Source organism: Eubalaena glacialis, chromosome 14, assembly GCF_028564815.1.
Source record: "Eubalaena glacialis isolate mEubGla1 chromosome 14, mEubGla1.1.hap2.+ XY, whole genome shotgun sequence".
Lineage (NCBI taxonomy): Eukaryota > Metazoa > Chordata > Mammalia > Artiodactyla > Balaenidae > Eubalaena > Eubalaena glacialis.
The window spans coordinates 78,947,081-78,962,744 of NC_083729.1; the positions used below are offsets into that span (position 1 = coordinate 78,947,081).

General features: G+C 40.2%; 1 protein-coding gene across 1 annotated transcript in view; it reads left to right on the top strand.

Annotated features, from left to right (window-relative positions):
- The window catches only part of KCMF1 (potassium channel modulatory factor 1), a 73,990-nt gene that overhangs the window by 55,364 nt on the left and 2,962 nt on the right, over window positions 1-15,664 (top strand). Inside the window, exons 4-6 of the mRNA XM_061210649.1 lie at window positions 6,515-6,616; window positions 9,542-9,716; window positions 12,341-12,623. Of these exons, the coding sequence (XP_061066632.1) occupies window positions 6,515-6,616; window positions 9,542-9,716; window positions 12,341-12,623 (560 nt within the window). The remainder of the gene's footprint in view (window positions 1-6,514; window positions 6,617-9,541; window positions 9,717-12,340; window positions 12,624-15,664) is intronic.

The window sequence follows — 15,664 nt, forward strand, 5'->3', positions numbered from 1 at the left end:
TGAGGATTAAAATATAATGCATGTGAGGGGTTTTGTATGTCATGGCTTTAAATTATAATAGCTCCTTTGGGTCACCACTTTTCAGTAAAAGAAACTTTGTTAAAAACACCCCCATTGAATTGCAGGTGATCAGAAAATCTGCCTTACAGAACAAGCCCGTGGTATTTCTAGAGCTGAATTTAAGAGTTCCTCAAAAGGAGAGACACAAATTGTGCCCCAGACGTGAACTGTACCTAAGTATTTACTCAGTAAATACTTAATGAATTAGTTAATCCATAGTAACAAAATTGTACAGTATGGCAAATTTAACCAGTCAGAACTTTAACTTTACCAGCTTACCTGGACCTCACAGCATAAGTCCTTTAACTTACAGAAATTAGGACACAGTTGTAATAAAGAGCCGCACAAGAGAAGGTATGCTTATCGCACTTCCAGAAGTTGCCCTTATCTTAAACGACACTCACAAGGCTTTACTTAAATGTTTTTATTTGAATTTACTACATAGTCTACATAAATATTGTAAAAAAGGAAGACCCCAACTTTAAAAAGAGGCTATTTTTGTAAATGTCCTTTGGACACCTGGTTTGGAACTCAGAGCACAGTAAGCACATACGTTGGCAGAACACATCATGTAGTGAACTTTGATCTCAAAGCTAGCTTAGGAAAACCTAGGTAACCTTATACTAGAAAATTAGTATAGTATTAAACAACACAGGAAAATTATTTGGCTTGAAATTATGTTCTTTCTTGTGTTATTATCGGGGAAAAACAGCACATTCACATAAGGATGAAGAAATAAGCAGAGCTTTTCTGAAGACAGTAGAGCTATGGCAGTGGGCAGGTTCTTCACTGCATTTTAATTTTGCTTCAGAACTTACAACTCCTCAGATACAAGGCTGTTACTTTTAATCTTTTCAACCATGATTAACTTCATAACTTGACTCACAGCTGTAATAAAGGAATGAGGAATGGAAAGGGGGGAAGGAGTTTTGAAGTAATGACTAGACAAAAAACAGGGAAACAAAGGAGGATGGGGGCTGCAGAAGGGCTAGTGTGTGAGAGAAAGTGTGGGTGCCTGAGCGGAAATTAACTGAGTTGTTAGCTGTGATGGGGGAAATGGGTCAGGGTGGGGCACAACATTTACTTTGCCCTCAGACGGATGATGTCAGAAGAAAGGCTGTTCTGGGTCATGCCTGGGTCAGTTATTAAGGACAGCTTAGGGAAACATTTGCTGGTCTTTCTCAAGACTTCATGTATTCCTAACTTCTCAATGTGTCTCTCCAACTATTAACCAAGAGCGTTACATCTAATATGTCAAGTGTGAAGTAGTGCTTTTCGAAGTCATCAGATTCTTGGAGTAAAGCACGATGGCTGTCAGCATAATAAATTTAAAACATGGCCTCTACCCACACAGACTTTATAGCATGTCTAAAAACCAAACTAGCTCTTCTGACACAATTGGAGAAAAATGCAAGAAGGAGTCAGGGCTTTGTGACTTGAGGTAGGCCTTGAAAAATGGGTGTTACTTCAAAAAGTGGACAGAATGGAAGGAATGGTATTACTCAAGGGAAGAGACATGAACCAAGATGCAGTGTTAGAAAGAACACAGGAGGTGGAGAGGATGGTAAGGCATTGATTGTTGTGTGAAGTAGTGGGAAATAAAACTGAATCAGCCAAATGAGGCCAGATAGTAGAGAACCTGTAAAACCAGAATATTTGTCCACTTGGCTTGGTGGACAGTAAAGAGAAGTGTTTGCCCCTGTACAGAGGAGTGACATTTTCTCCACTGTCATGGCACCTAGGCTCTCATTTGGGAAGGGAAGGATGGTAGGGTTTGAGTGATTCTGTAGTTCTTTTGAAACAGGATGAACTTAATCATAATGATTATGTGGATGAACATGGATCAAAAATGGGTAGAAATTACAAAGAAGCTTTTGCTGCCTGTTACAAGACCATGATCATCAGAGAAATGATGCCTCAGACATTCGGTATCACCAGAAAGTAACAATAGAAGATGATGTAAGGAAATCACAGCTTTTGAACATGTATTCTCAAAAGGAAAATGTTTCTCATGGGTGTAAAATTAGATCAAAGAAATAAATGAGTTTATCAAGTTTGATCCAGAAACCTAGTCAAGAAATGCTGATTGCCAAGGCAATTACTTCACTTAAGGTGTTTGCTGTTGAGAAGAAGCATGGTGTCCCAGAATCTGAGTTCAAGGGCAGTTTCAAGTGGTCTAAGAAGATGATGCATCGAAGTGGATCATCCTCATGGTGAAGAACCTACCTAGCTCCCCAGCAGCTGCTGAATGAATTTGGTGAAAGACCAGTCTCTCTATAATGCTGCAGTCTAGCGTCAGTGAAGGCCAGGTTATATGCTGGATCAGATAGGCAGTTTTTAAAATGCGTTTTTCTGTAGCAGTGAACAAAATGGGCAAGAAGTGTATTATGAAGCCTATCCAAAAAAAGGAGGGAGAGAGAGAGAGAGGAAAAGAACTCACCACATCATAGGAACTTAAATCCTCCTCTCTTGTTGTTTTAAAGCACTGTACAGTAGCCAGACAGAATGCCGCCTGGAGAGGGTTTTCGAGTTCAAGAAAGAAGCTGGGGGAAATCCGAACTTGCTTTAGACTGGTTGATAATTGTATGGGGCGCTTGCTTTTAGATTTCTTTTTTAATGCACATAGCCTGTCACAGGGAAAAAGGTTTTGTAAATTCAGTAGTGACTTAGCATTTACATGTTGAATAGTAACTTCAGAAGGTATGTTCTAGACATTGGTCACACAGGTGGCCACCGGTGTTAGGAATCTGCACTGACTGGTTACTCACTGGGGAACATGTGGAGAAATGGAAACTCCATTATGTTTTTAGCATGGGGTCTCACCTCAGTACATGGGTAACGGCTTCCAGAGGTGCTGCAGGTAAAAAGCAGGACTGATGGTGACACTCAGTGGCAGGATGACGCAGAAGGGGAAGACTCAAGCAATAGCAAAGATTGCTAAGACTGAGAATAGCAAGGACATTTGTGAATAAGCATGTGGGGGAGGGGTAGCTAATGACAACATTTGGTGTTTCATACAACAGGGTAAGTATTATTTTTCAGTACCTTTGTATATTCAAGCAGTATTTACCAAACTTTCTAATTATAAAGTAACTGGGACCCTTGTCAAAATACAGATTCTCAAACCTAGAATCACTTTCTAGGCAGGAGTCTAGGAAACTATTTTTTTATATATATATTTTTTTATTTTATTTTATTTTTTATACAGCAGGTTCTTATTAGTTATCTGTTTTATACATATTAGTGTATACATGTCAATCCCAATCTCCCAATTCATCCCACCACCACCACCACTCCCCCCGCCACTTCCCCCCCTTGGTGTCCATACGTTTGTAGGAAACTATATTTTTAACAAATGCTCCAGATGAATTATATCCTTAGCACGTTTAGGAAGCACTGACTTAAGCCAATTCAGTAAGCCTTAACGTTGACAAATTGTTGTAATTTTTAAAATTTTTTATTTCATTGAAATATAGTTGATTTACAATGTTGTGTTGTCATAATTTTAAGCTAATGTGTTAGCTTAAAATTAATGGAATTTTCTTGTTCAGGTGATAGATATTTCTATATCATGTGGCGGTAGAAGTATGATAAATATTAATGTTGACAGGCTCATAATTTTAGGGTTAATAGCTTATCCTTTGTGTGGAATGTGCCTGTCCTGTAAAAGGTATTAGGTACCATCTCGTGGAAGTAAAGACACACTCAGAGCTAAGCTGCATTTGTGCTCCTGGGTGCAAGGTGGCGTCTGTCTATATTCCCACCTCTTCTCTGTTTCTCCTGCCCCACTTTGCTCTTCTTTTTCTCCCTTCCTCTTGTTCCCTCCATTATCTCTCAGAAAGTACAACCTTGATTTACCAAAGTTTTTATCCTAAAACATGAGTTAGCTTGCTAAGTATAAAATGTAAAAACTTGTAAGGTGACCGGGCCTCCAGTTCCATCAGCACTTAGTTTTCCCTTCCAGGTCTTCATCTGAATTAGCTTCATGTGGCCCCAAGTGTCACAGCATCTTCCACTTGGTTCTAATCTAGCCTCTTGATTTTTCTGTGCCAGCTGCCAAACTGGGTGTTCCTCCTACCCCAGTAATTCCTTATCCTTGGTAATTCTTTATCCCTCATTACTAGAGAAGTGTGTTTGCTTTTGTGTTATTTCTCTCTAAGTGAAGCAGTCTGAATACCTTCATCCTGCCTTATCCCTACAGTGAAATATAATAATACAGTGATTTTGAGTTACAGAACTGAAATTAACACACAATATTGAAGGATCTTGATTTTCCTTCTATTTTACATCCCTAACTCAAAGGTGCTTTTCTAGTTCGTAGGAGATTATCAGTCTTATTAGGACATTCTTAGTATGTTTGGCATCTGTACTTTCCCATTCTGTCTTCCTTCCAGGAATGCATGTTCTCAAGGAGACTTTCCTCATCTAAGTTCATTGACATGCCTCCTCACAGTACTGCAACTTCTGTAGCTGTCTTTGTGCAGTTCAAGTTATAAATAGATTTTATCCAAAGGCCAATCCAAAAGGAAATATCTTAGAAGGAAGGTGCTTTTTCCTTTTGGTGGTTATTTTCTCTTTGGATAAAAATCTCATACATGCAACTGGAGGTTGTTTCTGCTTCTCCAAACATTGTCGGTCTTTTTGCTTTTAGCAAATCTGGTCACAGTTCCCAAACAAGAAAGAAATCACACTGTCCTGCATTTCTCAAAGAGTTTACAATCTAGCTAGACAAGACAGAAACATGTGAAAAGTAAAATAAGTATATCAGACTCTACCCCACAGTGTCACAGCACAGGAATGGTACAGACAGTAAAACCCAAATTCCTGGTAAGGAGAGAGTTGATAATCTGTAAACTTGTAAACAGATCCAATTGCTTTTCTCTCTGGCACCAAAAAAAGAAAAAAAACACGTTTCTGGCATCTTCCGAAGAAACACAGGCATAGCTATCTACTTCTTTCTCTCGTTTGCCTCACAAGTATGTCCCATCGTGACCTCCCTAATTCTTTTGCACACTGTCTTGCTTAAATGTTATTTTTCCTGAGCAACTTTAGGTTTTCTTGAGGATATTTCTCAGAGTCCTGAGGCAGAAAATCAGGACAGCTGACTGTTTGCACGTTAAGAGGAACTGGGATCACATCAGAGTCCGGGAACTTCTGCTCTCTAGTCATTCGAGATAGGGATTTGTGTTCGCTTAGGCTCTAGGAATCAGAGTGGTTTGTTTTCCCCTCCGTATCCCAGTATTGTCCTTCCAGGTCTCGCCTTTTCCCTGCCGCCTCATCTCCAGTGCCGCTCTCCTCTCCCACTCTGCTGTGAGCTGGCAGTAAGGTCAACCAGATGCCCAGTTTTACTCCAGGTGAAAGAATTTAGGCACAGGACACATGTATTGGCAAGATGAACTCTGCCCTCAGCTCTCGTGTCCCTGGAGGGGCACAAGCTGAAACCTTTCGTTGTCCAGGCCCTGTGGCTTCCTTTGGTTGTGCTCCTTTGCATCAGACCTTTCTTCTTGGTTCTGTTCTTTAAGGTTGAAGTTCTTCATACTTCAAGGCTTGGCTACCATTCTTAGGCCATCATCTGTCCAGGTGGATTTCTGGAAGAGTAAGGGGCTTTCCCCTGAAAGTTGTGCATTCTTCCTGTCCTCCTCTCTCCTGCCTCCTATTTCACCACTTCTGTTGAACCTGCTGTTTCAGAAACCACATTCCCAACCTGTCAAGCCTCCTCTGCCTGTGGACACGTTATTTCATTTCTTCTTTCTCCTTCTGTCCCTTGCCCTCAGGCCCACAGCGAAGTTGTCTTCTACTCCTTGACCTTGCTCTGATCACAAGCTTTTGTCCTACCTCCCATCCTTCTGGGAAATAAAGTTCTAAAAATGGTCTCTCACACCCACTCGCCACCTTGGAAGTCCCATTCATGAATCGATAGAGCATATTTACATATTATCAGTAGTCATTGTCTGTCTTACCATACCACATTCAAAGTATTTAAGTTCGTGCAGTTGTGTTTTTAGTAAGAGCTTTGCTGTCTTGTTTGGCTGTTGGCCCTCAAGTCTAGCTTACTTTAGGGAAGCTTATGTCTCAGACTTTACCAATCAAGACTGGACTTAGTCATGAATGTGCACTAAATAGCACACTAAAAAACTATTTTTATGGAAACTGTGTTACTAGACCATGCAGATGAATCGGCCAGGCTGTTGGAAGTCGTTGCCAGAGCTCAGATTCGACCTGTGTGTTTAGAATTGTCTGTCTGAGCCTGACAGACGTCTGCTTCGGTGGAGTCACAGCAGTGATGCCTGTGCTTCTTGTTCAGCCTCCACAGCTGTTCACTAGTTCAGGATCTGCTTTGTTTTGCCTGGTTAAAACCTGGTCAAGGTAAAATGTACAGTAAAGTATTCATCCGGAAAGATGTCTGATCAGTGTTCATCTATAAGTAAACCTGCTTTCTTTACTTTCATTTCAGATTTGTCCAATATGTGCGGCATTGCCTGGAGGCGATCCTAATCATGTCACGGATGACTTTGCAGCTCATCTTACACTTGAACACAGAGCCCCTAGAGATTTAATATCCTTTCGAGAGGCAACAAGGGGAAAAGTTGTTTGTAACATTTATCATTTCGATGATTTTTAAGGACAACATCCCCAAAGAGGAAAACTAACCTCCAGACTATCTTAGTTGATTTAACCTTTTCCTAAGAGTGACTCAGTGTTGAGGTGCAGTTTCTTATTTCTCTTTTTCTGTGCTATAACTGTTATATTAATCATGCTCAGTAAGTGAAAGTTCCCTTGCTCGTCATCTTTAGTTCGTTAACCATCAGATTTTTTTTAAGACAATTTGACCAGGTTATAAGTCTTCAGGAGGGTGTTTTCATACAAAAGAGGAAAATGCTAATCCAAATTAAAATCTAGTTCATTAACTATATGGAGGATGTCTTTGCTTGCCACCCCTGTTCGCTGTTGCCTCACCCTGTTATAGGCTGGATGGTGGGCAGGTGTGCGTCGTGGGGCTTCCTTCCCTTTTGGAGTTTCCTTCTCCAGAGAGAGCCGTTTCCTGCCCAGTCTCTGAGTAGGATAGCATAAGGTCAGGTCCAGCTCTAAATTCCTTTCCCACTTTCATTTCTGCTTCCCCTCCCAAACCAATCTCATGACAGTTCCTGGCAGTATTCCCTAATAATCTCCAAGAGATTACTGGCCCCCCAGAGTAAATTAATTTTGTAGACTCAGTGCTTCTGGTTTCAAGTTATGAATTGCTTTTCTGAAACTATCACCTATTAACGTAGGGTTCTGTTCTCATGTAAAGGTTTTAGTGTTCATTGCAGTTTGAAGCAATTCAAGAGCTAATCACAACCTTTCTCCCTGCCAGCCTTCATTCTGATTCCTTTGCTTGCCTCCTGGCAATCATAATTCAAGCTTAGACTTATTTGAGGAAGAAACTGGTGTGGTGGTTTTCTTGTCCTACAGCTCCCATCCCTTGCTCACAATTCCTAATTTTCTAATTAGAAATATGGCCCTTTAGAGTTAGGGGAAGATAAGTGGAAACTAATGGGAAGATAAAGATATGAACCCATCCTGAGAAGTTAGAATATCAGCCTGGACTGAGCCAGTCTATGACAAGTACTGAAAGAACAGAGGAACCCACTCTTCCTCTCTCCTAAATGCAGGGGACGCTAAAAGCAAAACGAAGAAAGCAGTGCTTGCTTGTTTTTGTTTTTGTTTTTTCCAAGAGAATATGAAAATCCAAATAGGCCAAGAATACTTTAGCCTTAGAGTCACTTCTCATTTTGTATAAAAGAATCCTATAACAATACCCAGAGTTATGCTTGATCCATGTGTCACTCCATCTTCATGGAGAAGCTAGGCAAATAACTTAAAACCATGCTGTTATCCTGCACTTTTTCAGCAAGTTCAAGGGCCTCTGGTGAAATCAGTATCCATTCAGTAGAATGTCCCATATCATCTACATGCATTTTTGTAAGATTTTTATGAGTCTTTCATTACCAAGGAAAGATTAGCTTATGCAAAATATAAGAATAAAAGAAGTCATGTGTTGCATTTTAGATTACTAACAAGTATTATCATTAAGTTCTAGAAAGCAAAATGTTGGCATAGCAGTTTTCCTGGAAATATAACTAATTTTTCAGGTACTTCAAGTGCTACTGTGTGGTAATTTTGTTTGACATGAGGGAGTGACTTGTTTCTAAGCCTCTTAAGCACCCAAACTTTTTTTTTTTTTTTAAACTACTTTGATGGAACTCTTCCTAAAGTGCACTTTTTACACTTTTTAAAAACAAAGTGTGATGATCACAACATCACTTTCTGCAGAACCCAAGCCACTGTCATGAATACCACCATGAAACAGTGTGCATTACAGTGGTGCCTGAGGGCTTCCTGGAGCCACCCAACCTGTCCCCACATGACTCCTGAACCATCAGCTGACAAAACTGGGAAGTCAACACAAAAATTAATCTGCATTATATAGCTGTCTGTTGGCTGCTTTGTTTTTTTTTTTTTTTTTTTAATTTTTGTTAGAGTATGGTTGATTTACAGTGTTGTGTTAGTTTCTGCTGGACAGCAAAGTGAAATCAGTTACACATATACATATGTCCCCTCTTTTTTAGATTCTTTTCCCATATGTTGGCTGGTTTGAAAGAAGATCTCCCCTGCTACAATACCTAGCTCACCCAGTCTCCTTGCACACTCACACTCACCTGTGTGGAGGAAACACAGCGTTGTCTTCATGAGTTTTGGCAGCTCTTTGCTCCTCAGGACCTTCTTCAGTGTAACTCACACGCAGGTGTATAAGATGGTCGAGGCTGCTGGAACTTTGACTTCTTGATAAATGTGCTGTTACTCTCTGTGTCCACTTGTACAAGAAATTCAAATCTGGTTTTCTGCTTAGCAGCAGCATTGGAAGAAAAAAAAAAACTTGCCAGATTAAAACTAATAGCCAGAAGGAGTCTTTTACTCCTGAATTTAAATTATTTATACTGTTCGTTTCTCATTACAGATGGTCATTGAGATTTGATTAGCCTGTATATTAGCACAGTTCTCACCAGATATAAAAAATTGCTGGTTATTATTTGTGGTTACTTCGGTATGAACGTATATGGAATTCAGTACTGAGTTGAGGGTAAGAGAATGTCTCACCCTGGGTGTCTGACCAGGCAATGCCTCTCACCTCGTTTGGCAGTGTTAGGAAGGAACTTCTTCCCACCTGGAGAAACTTTTTTTTCTCTTTGAAAACACACACACATACACAATATACACACACAGTATACACATACTCACATTTTGCTTTATATTTGAGTGTCTTTTTTTAGAGTTAATAGCCCTCATAGATATAGTTGTACCATTTGTATTCTAAATGAAATGTGCTATTTTAAAATGCTTATAATTTGGGAAATCTGCATGTCTATCTTGCAAGGACTTGAGTGATTTTTTTTTTTCTTTCTATGAAATACTTGAGTTTTTTCCTTAACTTTGGAGTTATGATGAATCGAGTGGTGTTCGACATGTACGTAGAATGTTTCACCCTGGCCGGGGATTGGGAGGTCCTCGTGCACGTAGATCAAACATGCACTTTACTAGCAGTTCTACTGGTGGACTTTCTTCTTCTCAGAGTTCATATTCTCCAAGCAATAGGGAAGCCATGGATCCTATAGCTGGTAAGTTAGTTTCACATTAATAAAGGAAATGGCTGGGGATGGTGGGGCTCCCTTTAAAAATTTTTGGTAGGATTTGTATTCTTAGTCTCTTATCACACGCCACATGTTCCTTGACAAAATTCCTCTAAATTTTATAAGTATAAAATATGTTTAAAGTAGACCACATAAAGTAGTTCATATTATTTTGGCATTTCTTTAAGTACTTAGAGGTATAAGAGAATAAGGAACAGTCTATGTTCTATTTATGGCCTCCAGTGAAACCCAAGAAAATCATAGAAGATTTCAGAGTTGAAAAACCTGCAGAATTCCATGGTTCAGCCTCCACAAGCTCACAGATAAGAAAACTAATTGACAGGACTAAAGAATTAAGCTCTTCTCATGGAAGAAAGTCAAGTAGGAGTGTCTTGTCCTTGCCTTGATTTGAGAACTATATTGCGGTGGAACATTCGTGTTTTAATACCTTGGGAAAATCTTACTTTAAAAACCATTTGGGGCTTCCCTGGTGGCGCAGGGGGACACAGGTTTGAGCCGTGGTCTGGGAAGATCCCACATGCCACAGAGCAACTAAGCCTGTGCGCCACAACTACTGACCCACGAGCCACAACTACTGAAGCCTGCATGCCTAGAGCCCGTGCTCCACAACAAGAGGAGCCACCGCAATGAGAAGCCCACGCACCGCAGTGAAGAGTAGCCCCAGCTTGACGCAACTAGAGAAAGCCCGCGCACAGCAACGAACACCCAATGCAGCCAAAAATAATAAATAGATAGACAGATAGTTAGAAAAAAAATTATTTAAAAAAACAACAACAACATTTGAACATGTAGTTCATAGCCAAGTCACTGGTCTCATGCACGGCCAACCTGGGAAGCCAGCAGCAAAGCACAAGGTTTGACAGTCAAAATGTCAGAAGTCACTGTAGCCTGAGACCCTGAAAGATACAGTAAGCACTGGCAGGCAGTAAGAGTCCAGGGAGCCTGTACAAGTCTGAAATGTGTACGTACAGTGGAATGCGTACCTGAAATGCTGCTGCGTATAAATCTGTCATCGAAAGTAGGAACAGTGTTACTCATAAAATCTTCCTTAAAATGTGAGATATTCAGTGTAAAATCTTTTTTTTTTTAACTTTTTTAAAAAATAGATTTATTTTATTTATTTATTTTTGGCTGCGTTGGGTCTTTGTTGCTGTGCACGGGCTTTCTCTAGTTGCGGCGAGCAGGGGCTACTCTTCGTTGAGGTGCTTCTCACCTCAAGGCTTCCCCTTGCAGTGGCTTCTCTTGTTGTCGAGCACGGGCTCTAGGCGCGCGGGCTTCAGTAGTTGTGTCACGTTGGCTTCAGTAGTTGTGGTGAACGGGCTTAGTTGCTCCGCGGCATGTGGGATCTTCCTGGACCAGGGCTCGAACCCGTGTCCCCGGCATTGGCAGGCGGATTCTTAACCACTGCGCCACCAGGGAAGCCAGTGTAAAATTTTAATTCCAAACGTGCTTTGGGCATTTGGATGTGGAGTAAACCCCAAAAAACTGAGTTTTGGGAATTTTAAAAAATACTTCTTCATCCAAAAGGAATATTTACCTGCTGTCTTTGGTAACAGGCTCTAAAAGTTAATGTGATTGCTGGGGGCAAAATTCAAAATTGAGACACTTTCTCCATTCAGTTTTTTTCTGTCAGTGAAAATTAGTTTATGTTAGTGATGGACTATATGAAAGAATGGTGTTAAGAGCCCCTGGGATAAAACAACAGTGAGCAGTAAGGCAGAAATGTGCCCTGGAAATGAATTTTAATGGTGAAGAGCTTTGCCAGCCTAGGAATGTTGAAAGGGCAATCATCAAATCCATGTAAGCCAGATAGACCCTCCACATGGGAGAAGGCAACTACTGTACCTCACTTAGATGAGAAGGCAGGGACAGAGAGCCACCTGGCTCCTGATGAGCACAGCCTTGTTCAAACAAGAGAGTCTAAATAGGCTGTACAGTCGGGAGCTAATCAGCTTCACTGGGCATCACCGGTGGTCCTCACTGCAGTGATGCTCTGGGGCTCTCAAACAGCAGTACCAGAAGGTTCCAGAGAAAGAAGGCAGAGGCAAGTGTACAACCGTCACAGTTAGAAATGATGCAGGTCTCTTGGATTTAATTCTGAGAGTCATTCAATCATTAAATAAATGTTTGAGTGCCTACTATGTGTCAGGTGCTGTTCTAAGAACCAGGAATATCGTAAACAGTGGACTTGATCCCTGCTTTCATGGAGCTCATGTTGAGAGGGTTTATGTTATGACTGGACCAGTAGATGAGCCACCTTAGCCTACTAAAATACTAAGAGAACGTGTAACTAAATCAGCCCATTATGCAAACAACTTAAAAAACAATTTGCTATGTTTTGCTTAAAAATAATTGTATGTGAGCTAATATTCATATGTATTTTCATTTCTCATACACAACACATACACAACAACTCTTGCCTCTAGGAGGCATCCTAAAAGGTATTAAGTTCCAAGCTGAAACTCTATGTTGCCACAGGTTACCTTCCTGTTGACGATCATTTTTAATGTTCCTCTGGTAAAAGGATGATCTGTAGCGTTTTGTTTTCCTCATATTGAAGTAGACATTAATGTCTTCATTTCCATTGGCAGAGCTTTTATCCCAGTTGTCAGGAGTGAGACGTTCTGCAGGAGGACAGCTTAATTCCTCTGGCCCTTCCGCTTCTCAGTTACAACAACTGCAGATGCAGCTGCAGCTAGAACGGCAGCACGCCCAGGCAGCACGGCAACAACTGGAGACTGCACGCAACGCAACCCGGCGTACTAACACAAGCAGTGTCACCACTACAATCACACAATCCACAGCAACAACCAACACAGCTAACACAGAAAGCAGTCAGCAAACTATCCAGAATTCCCAGTTTCTTTTAACAAGGTAGTTCATTTATTAATGTAACTTTGAGAAGTAGTATTTTATTAGCACCGCGCAGCCTGAGATGACCTTTTCTCTTTTGTGCTTATATGTGTTCTTAAAGACTCGGCCTTTGATCAAACCATTAAAACTCACAGATCTCTAATCAAAACTGTATATTCAGTATTTCCTTAAAAATATGAAAAATAATAGTTTATTTTAGATAAACTAGGAATTCTGATGGTCTTGTTCTAACAGTGTATCATCATCTGATATGAATTTCTTTTCCCATATTGCCCATAAAATGTAAACATCGTATCATTACATATATGGGACATACTAGGTACATTTATTGTCATAATTAACATTGCTGTCTTTTTATTGCCAGTTTCAGTCTGCTGTGAAATATCCAAAAGTACAAGAGAAGATTTTATAATGTGGTGGTTTTCTCCTGAGAATTTCTAAAGAAATGGAATTTAAATTTTTATGGTTAGCGAACACAAAATAACTATTTAAAAAAATGGTTCACCACAGTGTAAAAAATGCTTAGTACACACAGTAAATGGCTCTGCTGGATGGAGTAGAGTTCTTATTTGCTTCTGAAAACTACCATTAGCAACCAAATATGTTCCTCTGCTGAGACCTCACAGGCATTTTATGTGACTTTTAAAAATAAAAGAATTTTAGAAAGAGCAGTAATGAGTAGACATAGGCTCAACAGATAATGAACCTGGACTAATTTGGACTTTTAATGGAATAGAGAGGAATATAAAGTTAAAAACTGTGAGACGAAGAAGAAAATTAGTGTAATATATCAGTTATCTCCAAAAAGTAATGTGTGTGACAACTAGATGTTAGAAGAAAACACTATTTCTATGTATATTTCTTTTATCTCATGCTTTTAAACATCTCTGTTAGTACAGTGGCACATGTGCATAGTAGTAAATAACATATTGTTGATGCAGAATAAAAAATGTTTGCAGATCTCTGCAAATAGGACCCCTGTCAAGAGCCCCAGCTTTTACTAGTTTGGACCTTAGGCAAGTCACTTCACTTCTCCAAACCTCAGTTTTATAATATTCCATGAGTTTTGCCGCATTAGAATGAGAATTGTTTTGAGGATGAAATGGAGTACAGGTATGTGTATGGTCTGGCTCAGTATCTGGCATATAATAAAAGCCCAATTAATGGTACTTATTATCATTTGGTATGGTTCTAAGGAGGAAGTTTCAAGTGGGAAATTTACCTTCGGATTATCTCTGCAAAGTGAGTAACTGTGCCTGATTATTACCAGAAAATGTGGCTTCAACGTAAAGAAAGCACAGAGCCACAGATCTAGGTACCTACCTCAGAAAGGAGCCCTACCAGTGTGTGTGTCTGCTGAGGGTTCGCTGGCCTGGGGGTGGAATGAATGTCTTGCCCCACTGCCCCTTGGAAAACACATCTTCCCACCTTTGCTCCACTCTGGTTTTGTTTTTGTTTTTGTTTTTGTTTTTGTTTTTTTGAGCTCCAGACTCAGTGAGCTTGATCTGGGACTTTTCTCTGTGTAGTTATTCTATACCAGACAGCCAGCAACCAGGGCACAGTATGGGTGGCCTCTGAGTGCTTTCCTTGGATTCTGGTTGTAGCTTCTGGAAGGCCCCCTTTCTGTCATCTGATACTGTATGTTGCATAGTACCTTGCAATTTGTAGACCACTTTCTACATCTTTCATTGTGTCATTAGATCCTGACTCATATGGTTTACCTAAGGCAATATTTCCCCAAAAATATTCCCTGGAACTTTATATATTCTAAGAAATATAAATAGTTATTTATGTTCAAGTTTTTTTTCCTGATGAATAAGTTTGGGCAAAACTAAGTAACAAATAGTTTATTTACTCTTGGGCATCTCAGAACTTCAAATACATTAACGTGTGTACTGAGAATCTTCAAGGCTAGGAGAGGGTCTGCGATGTTTCCAAAGGGAAATCCTTGTCCCTGGCCACACAGCTGTCATGTGATATGTGTAGGGCTCCAGCCTCGTCTTTGGTCTCTTTGACCAGGGGCAATTCCTGTTCCTGTTGCCTTGGAACTGATGGTGGGACACAGTTTCTTTGGGATCCAAAAATGGTTGACCTTTTAGAAAGCAATTGTGTAAGTGTCTATGTCAGATTCCAGTCTCTTGTTAATGGAGCCAACTAGTTTTGCTAACTCCAGTTTGAAGCTCCTTACAAGCGTTGCAGTTACTTCTAGATCCCGAATGAAGTTTGGCCATCAAGACATCTAGTCCTAGTACCGATTTTATCTACCCCCCTCAGGAATGAAACATTTTCTCAGTTATTTCCTAAAAATCAAAACAGTAATACTAGAATTACATGCTTTCCAAAGGTTTGGGGGCCTCAGCCTGTATGTTTCTAGTCTGCCTGCTTGCTATGTAGGTAGTATTCTATGCATCCTTTCTCTTTCTAATAGGTTTGACTTTAGTTTGTTTTTCTTTTTAAGGCCTTTTCCAAAACTAAGGATGTGGAATGTATTTCATTTCTTAGCACTTTAAAAGTTTTTGATTGAGAATACATAGCGTATTGCTCAATCTCCTGTTTCATTAGATACTCTCTCGTATTCTTAATTTGGCTTTAATCATAAATGTCATCAGTCATTTCCTTTCAGTGTGTATTTAATGGCTTTTATGTAGTTACCTTCCAGATGTTCTTTCAGTTCTTAAATTTAGATCTTTTGTTTTCTAAGCCATGGATCTAATCATTGAGTGGTTTTGAACTTTGATGGCTTTGAGATTTTTGAGCAAGTCACTTAACCTCTTCAGTTTCTTCTGCCTACAAGTTGATAATAATGAGACCTAACTCGTAGGAGTTAAAAGAGATAGTCCATACAAAAAGCACTTAAAACAGAGCCCATGGTGAGTGCCCAGTATGCCTCCTCCATTGCTACTTTGGGATGCCTCCATGCCTTCCAGCATAGGTGGGACAGCAGAGAACAGGTGCGGGGTGTAGACGAGCATGGGCTCCAAGTGCACCTGGCTTCTCCGGGAGGAGCACCTGTCACGCATGCCTACTGAACCTCCTTTCAC